The following is a 14846-nucleotide window of genomic DNA, read 5'->3' as shown; positions in this document are numbered from 1 at the left end:
TTGAACACCTCCAGGGAGAGGCCATCAATGACTTCCCTGGGCAACCTGTTCCAGTGCCTCACCACCCTCGTTGCAAAGAATTTGCTCCTTAAGTCTAGTGTAAATCTGCCCCTCTCCAGTTTATAGCCATTCTTCCTAGTCCTGTCACTACAAGCCTTTGCAAAGAGTCCCTCCCCAGTTTCTTGTAGCCCCTTCAGGTACTGGATGATCCTTAAGGTCCCTTCCAACCCAAACCATTCCATGTTTGTATGAATACAGTCATGTTGGTGGCTCCAGACCCCAGCGCCACAGTGGCTGCTGTTCCCAGAGCCCAAGGCCCCTGAAGGATCTGCTGCTGAGGCCGAACAGGGAGCTCTGTTCCTGTTTACACCAAGCTGAGTGGTGCAGTTGCCACACTGGAAGGACAGTATGTCATCCAGAGGGACCTGGACAGGCTGAAGAAGTTGGCCTGTATGAACCGTATGAGGTTCAACAAGGCCAAGTGCAAAGTCCTACACCTGGGTCAGGACAATCCGTGGTTTCAATACAGGATGGGGGATGATGTGATTGAGAGCAGCCCTGCAGAGAAGGGCTTGGGGGTGCTGGTCGACGAGAAGCTTGACATGAGCTGGCAATGTGTGCTCACAGCCCAGAAGGCCAACCGTATCCTGGGCTGCATCAAAAGAAGCGTGGCCAGCAGAGCGAGGGATGGGATTCTGCCACTCTATTCTGCTCTTGTGAGACCTCCTCTGGAATACTGTGCCCAGTTCTGGAATCCTCAACATAAGAAGGATATAGAGCTGTTGGAACAGGTCCAGAGGAGGGCTACAAGGATGACCAGAGGGCTGGAGCACCTTTCCTACGAGGACAGGCTGGGAGAGTTGCGGTTGTTCAGCCTGGAGAAGAGAAGACTCCGAGGAGACCTTATAGCAACCTTCCAGTACCTGAAGGGCCTACAAGAAAGCTGCGGAGGGACTGTTTACAAAGTCTTGTAGTGATAGGACTAGGGACAATGGGTATAAACTGGAGAGGGGCAGATTTATACTAGCCATAGAGAGGAAATTGTTCACAATGAGGTTGGTGAGGCACTGGCACAGGTTGCCCAGGGAAGCTGTGGCTGCCCCATCCCTGGAGGTGCTCAAGGTCGGGTCGGGTTGGGTGGGGCCTTGGGCAGCCTGGCTTAGTAGGAGGTGTCCCTGCCCGGGTTAGAACTGGCTGGGCTTTAAGTTCCCTCCCCCTCCAGCTGTTCCGTGACCCACGTGTCCATCCCCCTGCCGGCGCATGCCCGGGGGTTTAGCGCATGCGCGGGCGCGGCCGCCGCTCGGCGGGGCGGGTGCGGCCATGCTCAGCGCGGTGGGCGCCCAGCAGGGCATCGCGGCTCCGCGCCCGCTGCGCCACGGCCAGAGGAGGTACCGGGGGGCAGCAGGAGCGGCCTCGGCCCGCCTGGGGCTGGGGCGGCGCGGGGGGGGCCGGGCCGGGCCGGGCGGCGCGGGGGGTCCGAGGGGGCTGGGAGCGGGCGCCGCGCTCTCCGGCGCCCTTTGCGTTCTGCTCCTTCCCCTTCTATTGACGCTTCTAATCGTTTCTTCAATAATCGGCTGTGGATTGATAACGTGCCGGTTTCTTAGCGGGGGATTCTGAATCCCCCCCGTTCAGTGCGGCTGAGGGTTGGGCGGGGGGAGGTGCCCGCTTCTGGCTCGGTTTGTAACGGAAAGTGAGTCCCTTCGTGCGGGATTAAAGACATAAGTCGGCGGCTTCTGTCTGGGTTACAAAAAACCGCATTCTCGCTGCTGCAGGGGCTTTTAGAAAGTTTGGTGGTAAAGTGCTCTCCTTCTCTAGGTTTATCCTGTAGCTCTTCACGGTCTGCTCCTACAGGTGTGACAGCAGGGAAGACAAATAAAACGTGCTGAGGTGACTTCAGCGCTGTCCGTAGGACGGCAGGCGACCCGTTCAGTTCTTCATCTGTGCTGATGAATGTTACCGCTCCAGTCCTCGTGCCCAAGCGGCTGCTTGGCCTTATCTGTCTCCTAACTTTTCCAACTTTTCTTTAAGCTTGAGTGTAGTCGAGATAAATCTTTAAAACCTGCTGATGTGGTGTAGTAAGGACAGGACCTTACTTCCCTGATTTTTTTTTTTTGATGCTTTGTAACTGAAATTCTGTTCCAGCCTCTATCTTCTCTGCCCACTTTGCCTTTGAATCCTCTGCAATACACAGAGTATCATATCATAGAATCACTAGGTTGGAAAAGACCTCCTAGGTCATCAAGCCCAGCCATTCATATCTGCCAGTAAACCATGGCCCTGAACACCTTTTACCTATCTTTTAAAATACCTTCAGGGATAGTGACTCATCCCCCTCCCTGGGCAGCCTCTGCCATTGCCCAATGACCCTTTCTATGAAAATTTTTTTCCCGGTGTCTAATCTGAACCTCCCCTGGCGCAGCTTGAGGCTATTCCCCCTTGTCCTGTCACCTATTACTTGGGAGAAGAGCTTGCCAGCACCCTCCTCTCTACAACCTCCTTTCAGGTACTTGTAGACAGCAATAAGGTCTCCCCTCAGCCTCCTCTTCTCCAGGCTAAACAACCCCAGTTCCCTCAGCTGCTCCTCGTAAGACTCCTCCAGCCCCTTCACCAGCTTTGTTGCTCTTCTCTGGACACATTCCAGAGCCTCGACATCCTTCTTGTAGTCTCTTTTTTTTGTTGTTGTTGTTGGTCTCTGCAGGCTGACCTGACTGATGCTCCTGCCAACCACAGAGCCTGTATCTCCTTGCTAAGGCCTGAAGTGAATTTGTGTGTGGAGGAGATTGCAGGCATAGATCATGGCTCTTCATCTGTGAACTTCCATTTCCAGCAAAGCCTATTCTTTTGTTATTGTACAGTAAGAAACCTGCTCAGCACCAGGGAGGGGCAGAGCAGGGAACGTCTCCAGAGTAATTTCACTAGTACATGGTGGAGGCTTGATGTGCTCTTGAAACAGGAGAGATGAGTTAACAGATTTTTATACAAGATGATGGCAGTGTAGGTTAGCTTGCCTGCCTTAGTGTCTTTAAATAGGGGATGATAATATGACGTGTACTCAGGTTACAGTAAAGGCACGATGGTTTTCATAGCTTCAGAAATTCTGGGCAAAGTGCAGCATTTCCTCAGAAGGAAGCAGGAGTGCCAACTTGTTAAAACATGCGGCATGTTTCTTGGTGGATGGGGTTGTAAGCGTATTTGCATGAGTTTGAAACAGTTTGAGACAGCATCTCCTAGGCAAGCTGCTTCTCTCAGCATCCTGTTGCTTAGCTATCAGGAACTCCAAGTGGAGCAGAGGTTGTGTCATGGACAAAAAGGATTCTGCTGGATGGAGCTAGGATTTGATACTTAATTTGCTTCAGGGAGCATTTTCATACAGGAAAAACTGCTGATTTTATTATGACCATAAAATTCTGCAGCTGTGAAAATGTGAAATGCACTTTAGCATATAGCATGTGCACATATTGACTGAGTATAAGACCCCAGAGCAGTTTGACATCGTTCTGAGTTTATGCAAGCTATTTGATATTCCCTGCTAAACCAGTGACTTCCATGCTTTGTCAGGTCTGTTTAGCAAGCTTGCTTCAGGAATGGATTTGGTTTTTTTAATTCAAAATTCAATACATCTAATGCCAACAAGAATTTGATTGAGAAAGAAATTAGTCATGGTAATTAAATAGTGAAAGTGCTGGGCGTGGCTGGAACGTAAGCAGCAGTGTCCAGGCCAATTTTAGCAGTTTTCTTGCAGGAATAGTGAACATCCATTTGTCTAGCATGTGATTCTTGAAAAGGTATTTCTTAGATTTTGATTGCCTTCTTATTGCTTTGTAATTATAGCCGGTCGGTTTGGGCAGCATGGCTTATGCCTTCTCATCACAACAATTTATTCTCAAATTAGAGAGAATATATGAAGGAAGAGGTGGAGGAGTGTGCTGAAGATGAGGCGACTGAATCGGAAGAAGACCTTGAATTTGATGAAAGAATTGGATGCCTTTCCAAAGGTTCCTGAAAGCTACGTGGAGACTTCAGCGAGTGGAGGCACAGGTAGGCTTTATTGAGTTGCTGACATGATTCATGCTGGCTGTTAGCTCAGTCTAGCATGCATTGGGAATTGAAACTTCAATAGGAGGAAGACAGGCATCTGTGTTAATTTGAAACTTGCCAGAATTGGTTTCTTTTGTGGACTGATAGAGCTCATCTCCTTCAAGTAAAGATATAGTATCTTATCTGAATAGATGCATTTATTGGTTATTTCAGGGGAAGCTTCTGAGTGAAACTGGTAAGACTCAAACCAATGTAAAGGTTCACTGTAAAACCTTCTAACCAATTACAACTGGAAGTGCGCTGTGCTGAAGTTGTAATAAAACTTTGTCATTTGTTGTCTCACTAAGCTCTGTCCTCTTTGTCAGGTTTCTGGGTGAGACTGTCAGCATTAGCTGAAATGCAGGTTGGATTCAGTACTGTGCTTTCATAAGAGAGGAAAAACATTTTCCAAAGTTGTCTAAGAGCTGGTTAAGTTAAGCATTAGGATGAAGAGCAGCTTTCTAAACCTTTTTGGCTTGAAGGCGTAGTTGATTTTAAGTGTAAGGAAAGCCATTTGAAGAACTAAACACGCTACTCTAGGGCATGTGCTTGAACTGTCCTTATTAATCACTTCAGCTTCTCTCAAAAGATGTAGCTGTAGGAAGTAACTTTCTATATGTATCTAAACAGAAAATGGTGCCTGTAAGTTGGGTTGGGTTAGAGGTAGCCTGGTCTGGAAATAGTGACTTTGTCTATTGGACTGTTGGAATTGTTTGCACTTAGATAGGAAACTGCTAGCAGTTAGTTTGAAATGGAGGAGAAAAATCTCTCTTATGCGTGATTGTCTGAAACTCAGTTGGATAAAAGGCACAAGAAGCATTTGCAATCTGCAGATAAGCCTTTGAAGTTGTTACACCACTTGTGTAGAGGTAAATATCACAAGGATCTGTTGCTATGTTTCCTGAATGGCAATGTTAATTATTAAAGGATTATTGTATATAAAGAAAGCTGATTAAATAGCTCTTTGTTAGTCCCAGTTCCTGAGAAAGCAAGTGAGTTGTTTTTGTGTTGTAATTCTTAGAAAGACAACAAATGCTTAAAAATTCCTTTTTTGTAGTATAGCACCATCTGTCATGAGGACTTCACTTTGGTGAAAGATGCCTTAAGAATTTCTGAACACCAGAAGTTGCTTTAGCATTCTGTGGTTTATCCCAGTAACCTTATAAATGACGATACAGGATTATCTTATTCTATGCTATTATAAAATTTTAGTATAGTATTCCAGTTTTATTCAGAATTAATGTTCCAACCTTACTTTCTGGTGTGATAAGGATGCAAAACATACCAAGAAGACACTGTTCTCAGACTTTCGGTGCCTTAAAACCCATTGCAAAAGAAGTACCAGTCTTTCAAATGGGCTGAGACTCAGCTCTGGGGCTGGGAGAGCCTTCAGAAAAGAGGATCTGTCTTTGAAAGTGCTACAAGACTATTTTCATGTTCATATCCACAAATACCTTTGCTCAGAATTGCTCAAAGCAGCTGTGGCTCTGATTGTTTCTTCGTGTTCGGAGGGACTGTATGGCTCCAGCTTTGCTGTTGCATAGCTGGGCTGAGTCTGGTCTACTAGGCTCCAAAAGGAATTTGATTGTCAGATAGCTAATTGATTAGTGCATTTGCCTTCACAGTATATATTGAGGTGAAGGCTTTCACCTATATGTTCATTACATAGTTTCAGCTGAAAGCTAGAACTTGAAAACTTATTGATAATGCAGCAGTCAATGCTGTAGCCAGTGGTTTCTCTTCCGATCCCGTAGGACAGTGCCTGTATGTCCCTGCTGCCACCTCTGGGCTGTGGACCACTGTGTAGTGAATTGAATACTACCAACAATGGGCTGGTTTTGCTCAAGATGCCCTTCACGCACTCCATGGAAGTGCTCCACAGAATGCAGATGGAAAACATACACTGTCAATAAGCTGTACAAATCATTCTTGTGCTCTTTAATTGAAAAGGGTTTTTTCAACTTAAGTGAATCCGTGATTTAGTGAAAGGGGTGTAGCAGGTGGATCTGTTTTTGTTTCTGACTCTGTGCAGCAGGATGGTGTTTTCCTTTATTGTACAACTTGCAAGTGTGGTGAATAGGCTGCTTTGGAGGCACATATACCATTTGAATACACCAATTAGTTTTCTTCCTAAAAATAATTTCAAATCAGTTCTTCGCTTACTTTGCTGCTGGTAGAATGGATAACTACACATTTCTTACCACCAGAGGGAAAATTGTTTTAAATATTGGGGTTACAGACTCCTGACTGTGCATCTATACACAAGTAATATATTCAGGGCAACTTTTCCTAACTGGACAGTGCATATTATGAATATTATTTCTCTTGTCTGCTAGTTTCTTATCTCTAAAACTAGATATAAAAACATAAACTTGTTACAAAAATTCAGCTTGTAAACAACTGGAGGCTTGAAGGGATTTCAAGGTGCGCTTTCTCCTTCCAGGCTTGAATTTAGAGTTGAGTTTGCCTAGACCAGCCCTGACAGTGATTTGTGGGCATTTTATTTTGTATGTGGAGGAGGGCATAACCTGTTCTTAAGTCTTCTATATAGGGATTTCACAACTTCCCTATCATTTTAGTATTTGACTGTACTTAATGTAAAAAGTTCTTTCATGATGTAAAGGCAAGACTTGTTCTTTTCCTCTGCTACATAAAAGCAAATACTATAGATATGAAAACATTTTTCTAAGAGCACCTTATGGATTTAGAAATCGAAGTTATCAATGTTGTACTGTAATGCTCAGATTCTGTGATGTTAGAATTTTGTTCTGCTTATGTTTCTAAATAATATTTCTCACAATCTAATATCTTTTTTTTTTTCCTTTTGACCACTCAGTTTCTCTGATAGCATTTACGACAATAGCTTTCCTTACTATAATGGAGTTCACGGTGTATCGGGACACATGGATGAAATATGAATATGAAGTAGACAAGGATTTTACTAGGTAAATTTTATTCATTATTATTCGTTTTAAAATCTAAGTTGTCTGCAGATTTAAAATGTTTGTGTGATTTTAAATTAAAAATGAAATACTGAAAGGACTTCATTTTTCTTCTGTTGGTTGACTTGGGTTTTTGTATTTTCTGGAATCTGTGAAGAAGAGAAATTGAAGCATCTGTAACGAAGCAGTCAACAGGTGGGGGTGTTGGAACTGGATGATCTTTAAGGTCACTTCCAACCCATGCCATTTTATGATTGTTTTGTGCTGCTGGAGGTGAATGTTAACAACTCAGAACTTTGTGTTATCTAGAGACTGCTGCTGATCTTGCCTCCAGTTATAGCTGAAGATATTGGTTTCATGTGCATGTGTGGACTGTGCTCATCTTACTTCCTGAGGTAGTCAGGCACCCATGAGTCCATGTGAAGTTAATGGAGATTTTGTGCACTGAACACCTCTAAATATCTGGCGTCTGAAGCTGGAATAACTTTAAAAGCTGTTTGACTAGTTGCTGTGGTAACAGGCTAAAATTACATCAATTAATTGGATGTCTTGTACATCAGAAATACCAAAGGTTTCTGTAATGAAAAAATAAAAAATATGAGAAACTTAAAGGAGATGAATCGAATACTGAAGTTAGAATAAATCCATTCAGGCAGATGGGATTTTCACATTTAGGTCTTTGCTGAAGTAGGTTATTTACCCAGTGAAGCTATTGCATGAGAGGAATAATCTAGTGGTTAGGAGAGTATTATGGGACTGTGGAAATGTCCTGCTGCAGATTTTCCAATTTGATTTTGGGCTGATCGCTCAACCTGTGATTCTGGGGCAGTTTAAACCAATGGAGATTGATATCACTTTAACTGTTTTTCTTCTGTCTCCTAATGATGTCTGATCTTGAACTGAGCCAGTGTTGAGTCCCTCGCTTCTGTGATCTGTTTGTGGTTAGCCAGGTTCCCAGAAAGAGCACTCTGGAGGTGATAGGACCATATGACAATAGTGAAGGAATTTGTTCATTGTAGTTTAAATGACTTTTGTGAAACTAACATGAAAAATAATAGTTGATGCCTGAAGTATTTGGGAATGCCGTACAATCAGACTTCTGGTGTGACTGAGTTTTTTTTGGGTGTTGGTTTGTTTTTATCCCCGTGATGAGGAGATCTGTTTTACCACCCGTCATTACAGAAACATTCAGAATAAGGATCTTAACATACAAGGCATTTTGCTATTATAATATAGGAGCTTTTTTGACAAAAGAGCTTTTTCCAGAAGGAATGCTGTAGCTAAACCGACGATCTTTATGACATGGCAGCATTTTTTGGGAACTGCTTTTAGCAGCTTCTTAGCCTGATCCTGATATCATTGTTCTGAGGAATTCTGATTAGGATTGGAAATAGAATGGACTGTCTTAAAGACAAAACAGGAGGAAGGTGCTCAAATATAGTACTTGGTTTTAGATTTGTAACTCCTATGTTGTCCTTATCCACTGCATTCTGTGAAATTCATTGCACTTGTGTGGAAAAAAGAAATGTGTAATTTCTTTTACATTCCATTAATTCTTAATGAGAATCTGACAAATTCTTGGGCCAGTAATGTTTCAAAAAAAATCTGTTTGGAGTTCCATAGTAAAATACAACAGGCAAATCTGATGCATTTCTCTCTTGAGTTATGAGTGGTCATCAATGCTTTAGTAAGTAAAAGTTTATCTTGGTTCATCTGAATTTTAAACAGCTCAACTTTATCTTTACTGGTGTAAATTTTATTTGACTTGTGTTTCTGCAAGTAACTTGAGAATCTAGTAATATGTCTTTTGATACATGTACTCAGTGGTACTTACTAGCTTTTTGCCTTTTTTTTTTCTTTATAGTAAATTAAGAATCAATATTGATATTACAGTTGCCATGAGGTGTCAATGTAAGTATTCTATTAGTGAAACTTTGGAAACACTTTAAAAGCTTTTCAGAGCATGCGTTTGCTTGCAATATAGTTGCATATTGTTCGAAGTGTTATAACAGTGATGTTTCTTCTGATCTTGGTGGTATGGACTGATCTTGATGGCATATGACTTGCTGAAAAAATCAGTAGGAGATGTGAGGAAAAGTATTTATGCCTTCTCATTCACGTCTTGCAGAACTTTGCTTTATCTCTCAGCTAAAAAAGGCTCTTGTTTGCGTCTCTCTTTAGCTGGAATATTCAAAAAGCTCATTGTGAGACACAACTCAGCAGCAGGAATTTATGACACCTTTTGTTTATGAACTTACTTAAATATTAACCTGGTCTACTGTTTAACAATACTGGAACCATGAGGTAGTTTCATCCTTCTGATGAACACCTGGATGTGGTTTTGGTTGTCCTGGACTGAGAAGGAGAGAGAATATTACTTCTGCCAGGAATGCAATCAAGTCTTCAAGTCTCACTTTAGTGGCTAGGTTAAACGTCAAGTTAATTGTATGGTATATCAGTACTACACAGTTCGTGTTTGTCTCACAAGTCCTCCTTTCTTGCTCTAAAAATTTATTTTAATATTTTTCAATTGTTTTCCAGTTAGCATAAAAACTTTTGAGAATTCTGGTTATTTTTTTATAATTTGAGAACTAAGCAAACCTTTATCCTATGATTTGACTGGTCTTGGTTTGGATTCAGTGCTTATGAAACAGGAAAAAGTTCTTATGAATAACAGATCCAAGAAAGCTTGTGTATGTGGTTCATACAACGTCTCTGTAGGTGTTAGATCAGTGACAAAACATTGCAAATCTGAAGAGCTTGTTTCCGGTCGCTGTGCATCAGTTCATGTTGAAGGTTGGATAGGTTGAAGGAGCAGTAACTTGTACCAAAAGTTTACCACTGTGCTGTGAAACTTCATTTCAATTTGAACTTTTTGTGTGTTTGTTTATGATCATCTACATGGCTCAATATTTTCATCCCTGTTTCAAATAGATGTGGGGGCTGATGTTCTGGATTTAGCAGAAACAATGGTTGCCTCTGCAGATGGGCTGATCTATGAACCTGTAAGTTGATTCTTACTTTATTTAAGAGAGAAGTGCTCTTTGCTTGGTGCAAAGCACTGCTGGGGCTGGCTTGCTTGCCTGTGTGTTTATTTTCCACAGCTGGGGCTGCATGGAACCTCCCCAAGTATTGTTTGATCCTTGAGTGAGGTCTGCAGTGTCCGCCTCAGGAATCTGCTATGGAAAAAGGCCAGCGCTGGGATTTCTGTGTGTACACTTTCTGCAAATAAACGCAGATTTGAATGCAGCAGTCTTCCACAGCAGTGCTTCTTAGCAAGCTCATGATTTCTACAACTAGTTATTTTTACATGTGTAAATTCTAGAGATAAATGCTAGCAGTATTTAATACAGAAGGTAAACTATCAGAGCTCTTATAAAAAGAGAATTGATGTAACTGCTTTTTAACAAGAAGCATACTATGATGCTAAAAAGGAGTCACCATGATAGTCTTCTAATCTGGAATGGCATTGAAGATCATAAATTTGGTCATTATCCTTTTAATTTCTGTGTTATGAACTGAAAGCTCTCGAACTGTGTAAGCCTGTGCTCTTAAAGTGGTTTTGCTTGCATAATACAATAAATTTTGAAGTAATGAATCACAGAATCACAGAATCACAAGATTGGAAAGGACCCATTGGATCATCGAGTCCAACCATTCCTAACACTCCCTAAACCATGTCCCTAAGCACTTCATCCACCTGTTCCTTAAACACCTCCAGGGAAGGTGACTCGACCACCTCCCTGGGCAGCCTGTTCCAGTAGCCAATGACTCTTACTGTGAAGAATTTTTTTCTGATATCCAACCTGAACCTCCCCTGACGGAGCTTCAGGCCATTCCGTCTTGTCCTGTCCTCTGTCACTTGGGAGAAGGGGCCAGCTCCCTCCTCTCCACAACCTCCTTTCAGGTAGTTGTAGAGAGTAATAAGGTCTCCCCTCAGCCTCCTCTTCTCCAGGCTAAACAACCCCAGCTCTCTCAGCCGCTCCTTGTAAGACTTGTTCTCCAGCCCCCTCACCATGTGTGAGTGTAATTTATCACTTACTGAACACCCAGAGAATGTAACTTCTGTAATTATTATATTATCTGGTAACTGAACCATATTCCAAATTGTAACACATTTGTCCAAATTCCTACTCATGTGTGAGCAGGAGGAAATGGCTGAATGAAAGGGTGTACTTGGGAAGGGGAATGAGCTTGTTTTTGTTTATTCTGCTTGGAGCATTTCCTCTTTTTGTCTGGACAGTCGTCTCTGCACTGCTGTAGCTGCTGCGTGGTAGCAGTTGCCCCAGTGATTGTAGTCTTAGCAAGAGGAAACTTCCTGTACTTGATCTGGTTTTGCCATAGCTCTGAGTAGTTTTAAGCATTAATTGCTGTTGAATTTACTGTCTGGAGTACCTCAGTGTTAACTATATAGGTTTGAATTTTGATGTTACTGGGGATGTTCTTGTGCTGATTGAAGTACAGCAGGTCTGGTAGCTTGTCTTAAAGAAGTACTCAATGTGGGATGACCTTAGACATAAACAATCTGCACCTGGACCCTTGTCTTTCAAAGATTGCTCCTCTGCTTGTTTCGTTGCTGTTTGCATAAACCCATGCATGTCAGTTATATCACTTAGAATCAAATTGCCCCTTGCTGCTTCTAGCCCACATTAGTCAAGGCTGGAAGGGCAGAGACTGCTGACTCAAGGTAGGTTGGCTTTAGGAAAAGATATGAAAGTTATAAATGCAAACAATTGAGTAATTCTGGGAGGGAAGGGACAGAATTGCTGTACTTGAACACTAACTGTGTTCAACTCCTTTCATAAACTCCAGCGTGTGGTACCAAGTGTGAAGTTGATCATAACTCCCCACTGCCTCCCACACCTCAGTTCTCTTCTGGGTTTCATGGATGGGACTTCAATACTTCCTGCATGTTTTACTAGATGTGTTGTTTTTATTTCAGGTAGTGTTTGATCTCAGTCCACAACAAAAGGAATGGCAAAGGTAAACACCGAGATGCATGCCTATGGTTTGTATTATTTGTACTGGAACTTAAGCATTAAGAGGAACACCAGTCACATAATAGAACTGTGTCTGGGATCTAACAGTTCTGCTTGTAATTTAAGAGTGCAAACCTGTGAAAAGATACTAATTTACTTTGCTTTTCTCATTACTTGCGATCTCTGTTATGGAAAAAAAAATTGGCTTTGGACTTATTTGTGGAATCGGGTCAGGGAATTACAAACTGAGATGTATGGACTCACTCAGCTTACGTTTCCAAATGAATGCTTGGTAGCGCAAGTCTTAATTTGGTGTTCAGGTGCATAACACAGAAAGCTTGATATCTAAATGCCATAGCTGAATTTTAGTAACAACTTGGCATGTTCTTGTGAAAGCAAGCGAGTTTTAGTTGTTCGTATAGCTGAACTGACATGCTGTTTATCATTTAAACTGAAGTAGCTTGGTTGTGTTTGTGGTCACTTTACTGATAGTCTTGTAATAGAACATGGAGCTTATCTGGGAGTCTGGCCAGTTCTGGTATTTTGGTAACACACTGCTGTGAACACCAGAACTTTAAGCTCCGTATAAAATATTCTCCAAGTTTCACTTTAATACTGACACGAACCTTGTTAACTTCTCAATTGATAACCTGCCAATGAAGCTGATAATTAATTGTAAAGTTATTTTTTGTTTTATTGTTGCATACTTTCATGCTTATCTATGTAATCCCTAGGATGCTACAGGTAATTCAGAGTAGGCTGCAGGAAGAACATTCTCTTCAAGATGTGATATTCAAAAGTGCTTTTAAAAGTGCTTCTACAGCACAGCCTCCTCGGTAAGAAAAATTGAGATTTTGTGCAGTCGTTCCCTCTCCTCCCCCTCTTTAATTAGACTTTACATTTAGTGAAGTGAGGTTTGGGGGTTTTTATCCTCCAGAAGATCGGGTTGTAAGAATAGAAAGCCTTACTGCTTTTTATTGCATTTTAAAATAGTATAATCGATACTTGCTTTGGACAACTGTTGTTTTATGAACACCTCTGGTGTTTTCAACTTGGAGGAGGCTCCCAGGTTTGTGTGTGTGTTTATAAGTATATATGTCTATATAATACGGACACGTACATAAATCTGCACAGACTTTTTTTTTAGTCCATTTTGTCTGATGCTTTCTTCTTAACATGAATTAGTAATGCCAAGGCAATATTAAACAAGAGTCTTTTTTAAAATGAGATTGTCTTTCGGTCCAGGAACTTTTAAAAAAGTTCTGTTATTAGGTGCGCCTAGTACTTCATGGTTGTAGAAGAATCAGCCTTTGAATAAAAACGTGTCTTGTTAGTAAATGCCCTGGTCTAAGACAGTCCTGTTAAAATTGTGTGGAGAATCCTTACTGTTTACACTTATTTCCAACTACTGACAAAATTCTAAGAGGCTAATGCGCAGAAGGCTTGATCTGCTTGAATCTGGATGCTTCGTGATTTCCTCCTCACACACCCAGGGGAAAATGCTTTCTACATGAAAGCTGAAATGCCTTTCCTCTTAAAAACAAAGCAACAAACAAAAAAACCCACACAAGCAATACATAAGCAAAACTTCAACATAAACAAAACAAACACCGAGATGCTGTATGCACTTTCCATACTGTAATCTCCACGTTTGAGGAGCCACATAGGTTGTTTCTTCCTAAGGCAAGGCTGAAGAGGGCTCAAAAAGATTTTTCTCATTTAGTTGATGTTTGCAGATTCATTAAGCCCTTCTGTGCCTCTGTGATGCTTGCTAGTGCACTATTTGAGATGGTATTTATGCTTGAGATGTGTTTATATCTTATGAGTTGTGGACTTGCCAACAAGTGTGGGAAGAGGAAGGTTTCATAAAAAAAAATATGTTGAAAGCTGTTCTTGCTACAGTGTTATTACTGTGACTAAGATATTTTGTTCTGATTGTTGGGAAAGTTCCTATGCTACAACAGACCATTTTAATACAAGTAATTGAGAAAAAGGGGCAACAAGATATACTTATGTTCTTATGTTTTCTCTTCACATGTTTGGATATTGTGTTAGCTCTGTAGGCCAGATCTTGGAGTACAAGTACAAACAGAAGCTTATTAGTTTCATGAAATTGACCTGTATTAGGTTCCTTCCCTTCTACTGTCTCTGCTATAATTCCATAAGAATGTGATGAGGGGCTGCAGATAATAGTGCTGTATCTTTGTGGTGGGGAAAAGAAATCTAACTTAACTGCTGTTATTTCTTTCAGTGAATATTCTGAAGTACTCCTAATGTTGGTTTTGTTTAAACAGGGAAGATAATTCATTACAGTCTCCAGATGCATGCAGAATTCATGGTCATCTCTACGTCAATAAAGTGGCAGGGAACTTTCACATAACTGTGGGCAAGTATGTTCTGTTCGATTCCTGAAAATAAAAAGAATGGACTTCTACATTTTATATAGTGCATGCATGTAGATGTATGTGCTTTTATATTTTTGAGTTAATGACTGTTTTTTATTAGTCTTTCCATACACTGATGTGTTATTTTCCACATGGTATCTTTAGTTGCACAGTTAAAAGAATTCTTCACAAGTTATTAAAACAGTGCAGTGCATGAATTCCATGAAATGTCTTGGAAACAGGCCCTCTGTAGGAGTCTGATGTGGAGTGAACTGCTTGTGCTTTCTTCCATTCTTTGACCTCTCCAAATGTCTCCTTTTCTGTTAGTACACAGTATTTAAAGGATTTTCACCAGACTGTGGATAACTCTAGGCTTGCTTTATTAACAACTCAGAGTTGGGCCATCACCTCAGTGAGTAGCAAAGGCCCCCACAAAATCAACAGATACTTACATACATTATATA

The 14846-nt window shown here is 41.4% G+C and overlaps 1 protein-coding gene across 3 annotated transcripts in view; it reads left to right on the top strand.

Moving 5' to 3' along the window:
• The window catches only part of ERGIC2 (ERGIC and golgi 2), a 37870-nt gene that overhangs the window by 2798 nt on the left and 20226 nt on the right, over positions 1 to 14846 (top strand). For 2 of the 3 annotated variants that reach the window (XM_054055985.1, XM_054055983.1), the window contains exons 2-8: positions 3893 to 4038; positions 6914 to 7022; positions 8884 to 8930; positions 9954 to 10024; positions 11962 to 12002; positions 12733 to 12834; positions 14293 to 14388. In XM_054055985.1, the coding sequence (XP_053911960.1) occupies positions 3933 to 4038; positions 6914 to 7022; positions 8884 to 8930; positions 9954 to 10024; positions 11962 to 12002; positions 12733 to 12834; positions 14293 to 14388 (572 nt within the window). In that variant the 5' untranslated portion in view covers positions 3893 to 3932. Of the gene's footprint in view, positions 1 to 1254; positions 1389 to 3892; positions 4039 to 6913; positions 7023 to 8883; positions 8931 to 9953; positions 10025 to 11961; positions 12003 to 12732; positions 12835 to 14292; positions 14389 to 14846 lie in introns of those variants that run through there. The other variant, XM_054055984.1, reaches the window with a different exon arrangement.

This window comes from Cuculus canorus, chromosome 1 (genome assembly GCF_017976375.1).
Source record: "Cuculus canorus isolate bCucCan1 chromosome 1, bCucCan1.pri, whole genome shotgun sequence".
NCBI classification, from domain to species: Eukaryota; Metazoa; Chordata; class Aves; order Cuculiformes; family Cuculidae; genus Cuculus; species Cuculus canorus.
The sequence above is the reverse complement of the archived record's forward strand: the minus strand, read 5'-3'. Positions and strand labels throughout refer to the sequence as shown.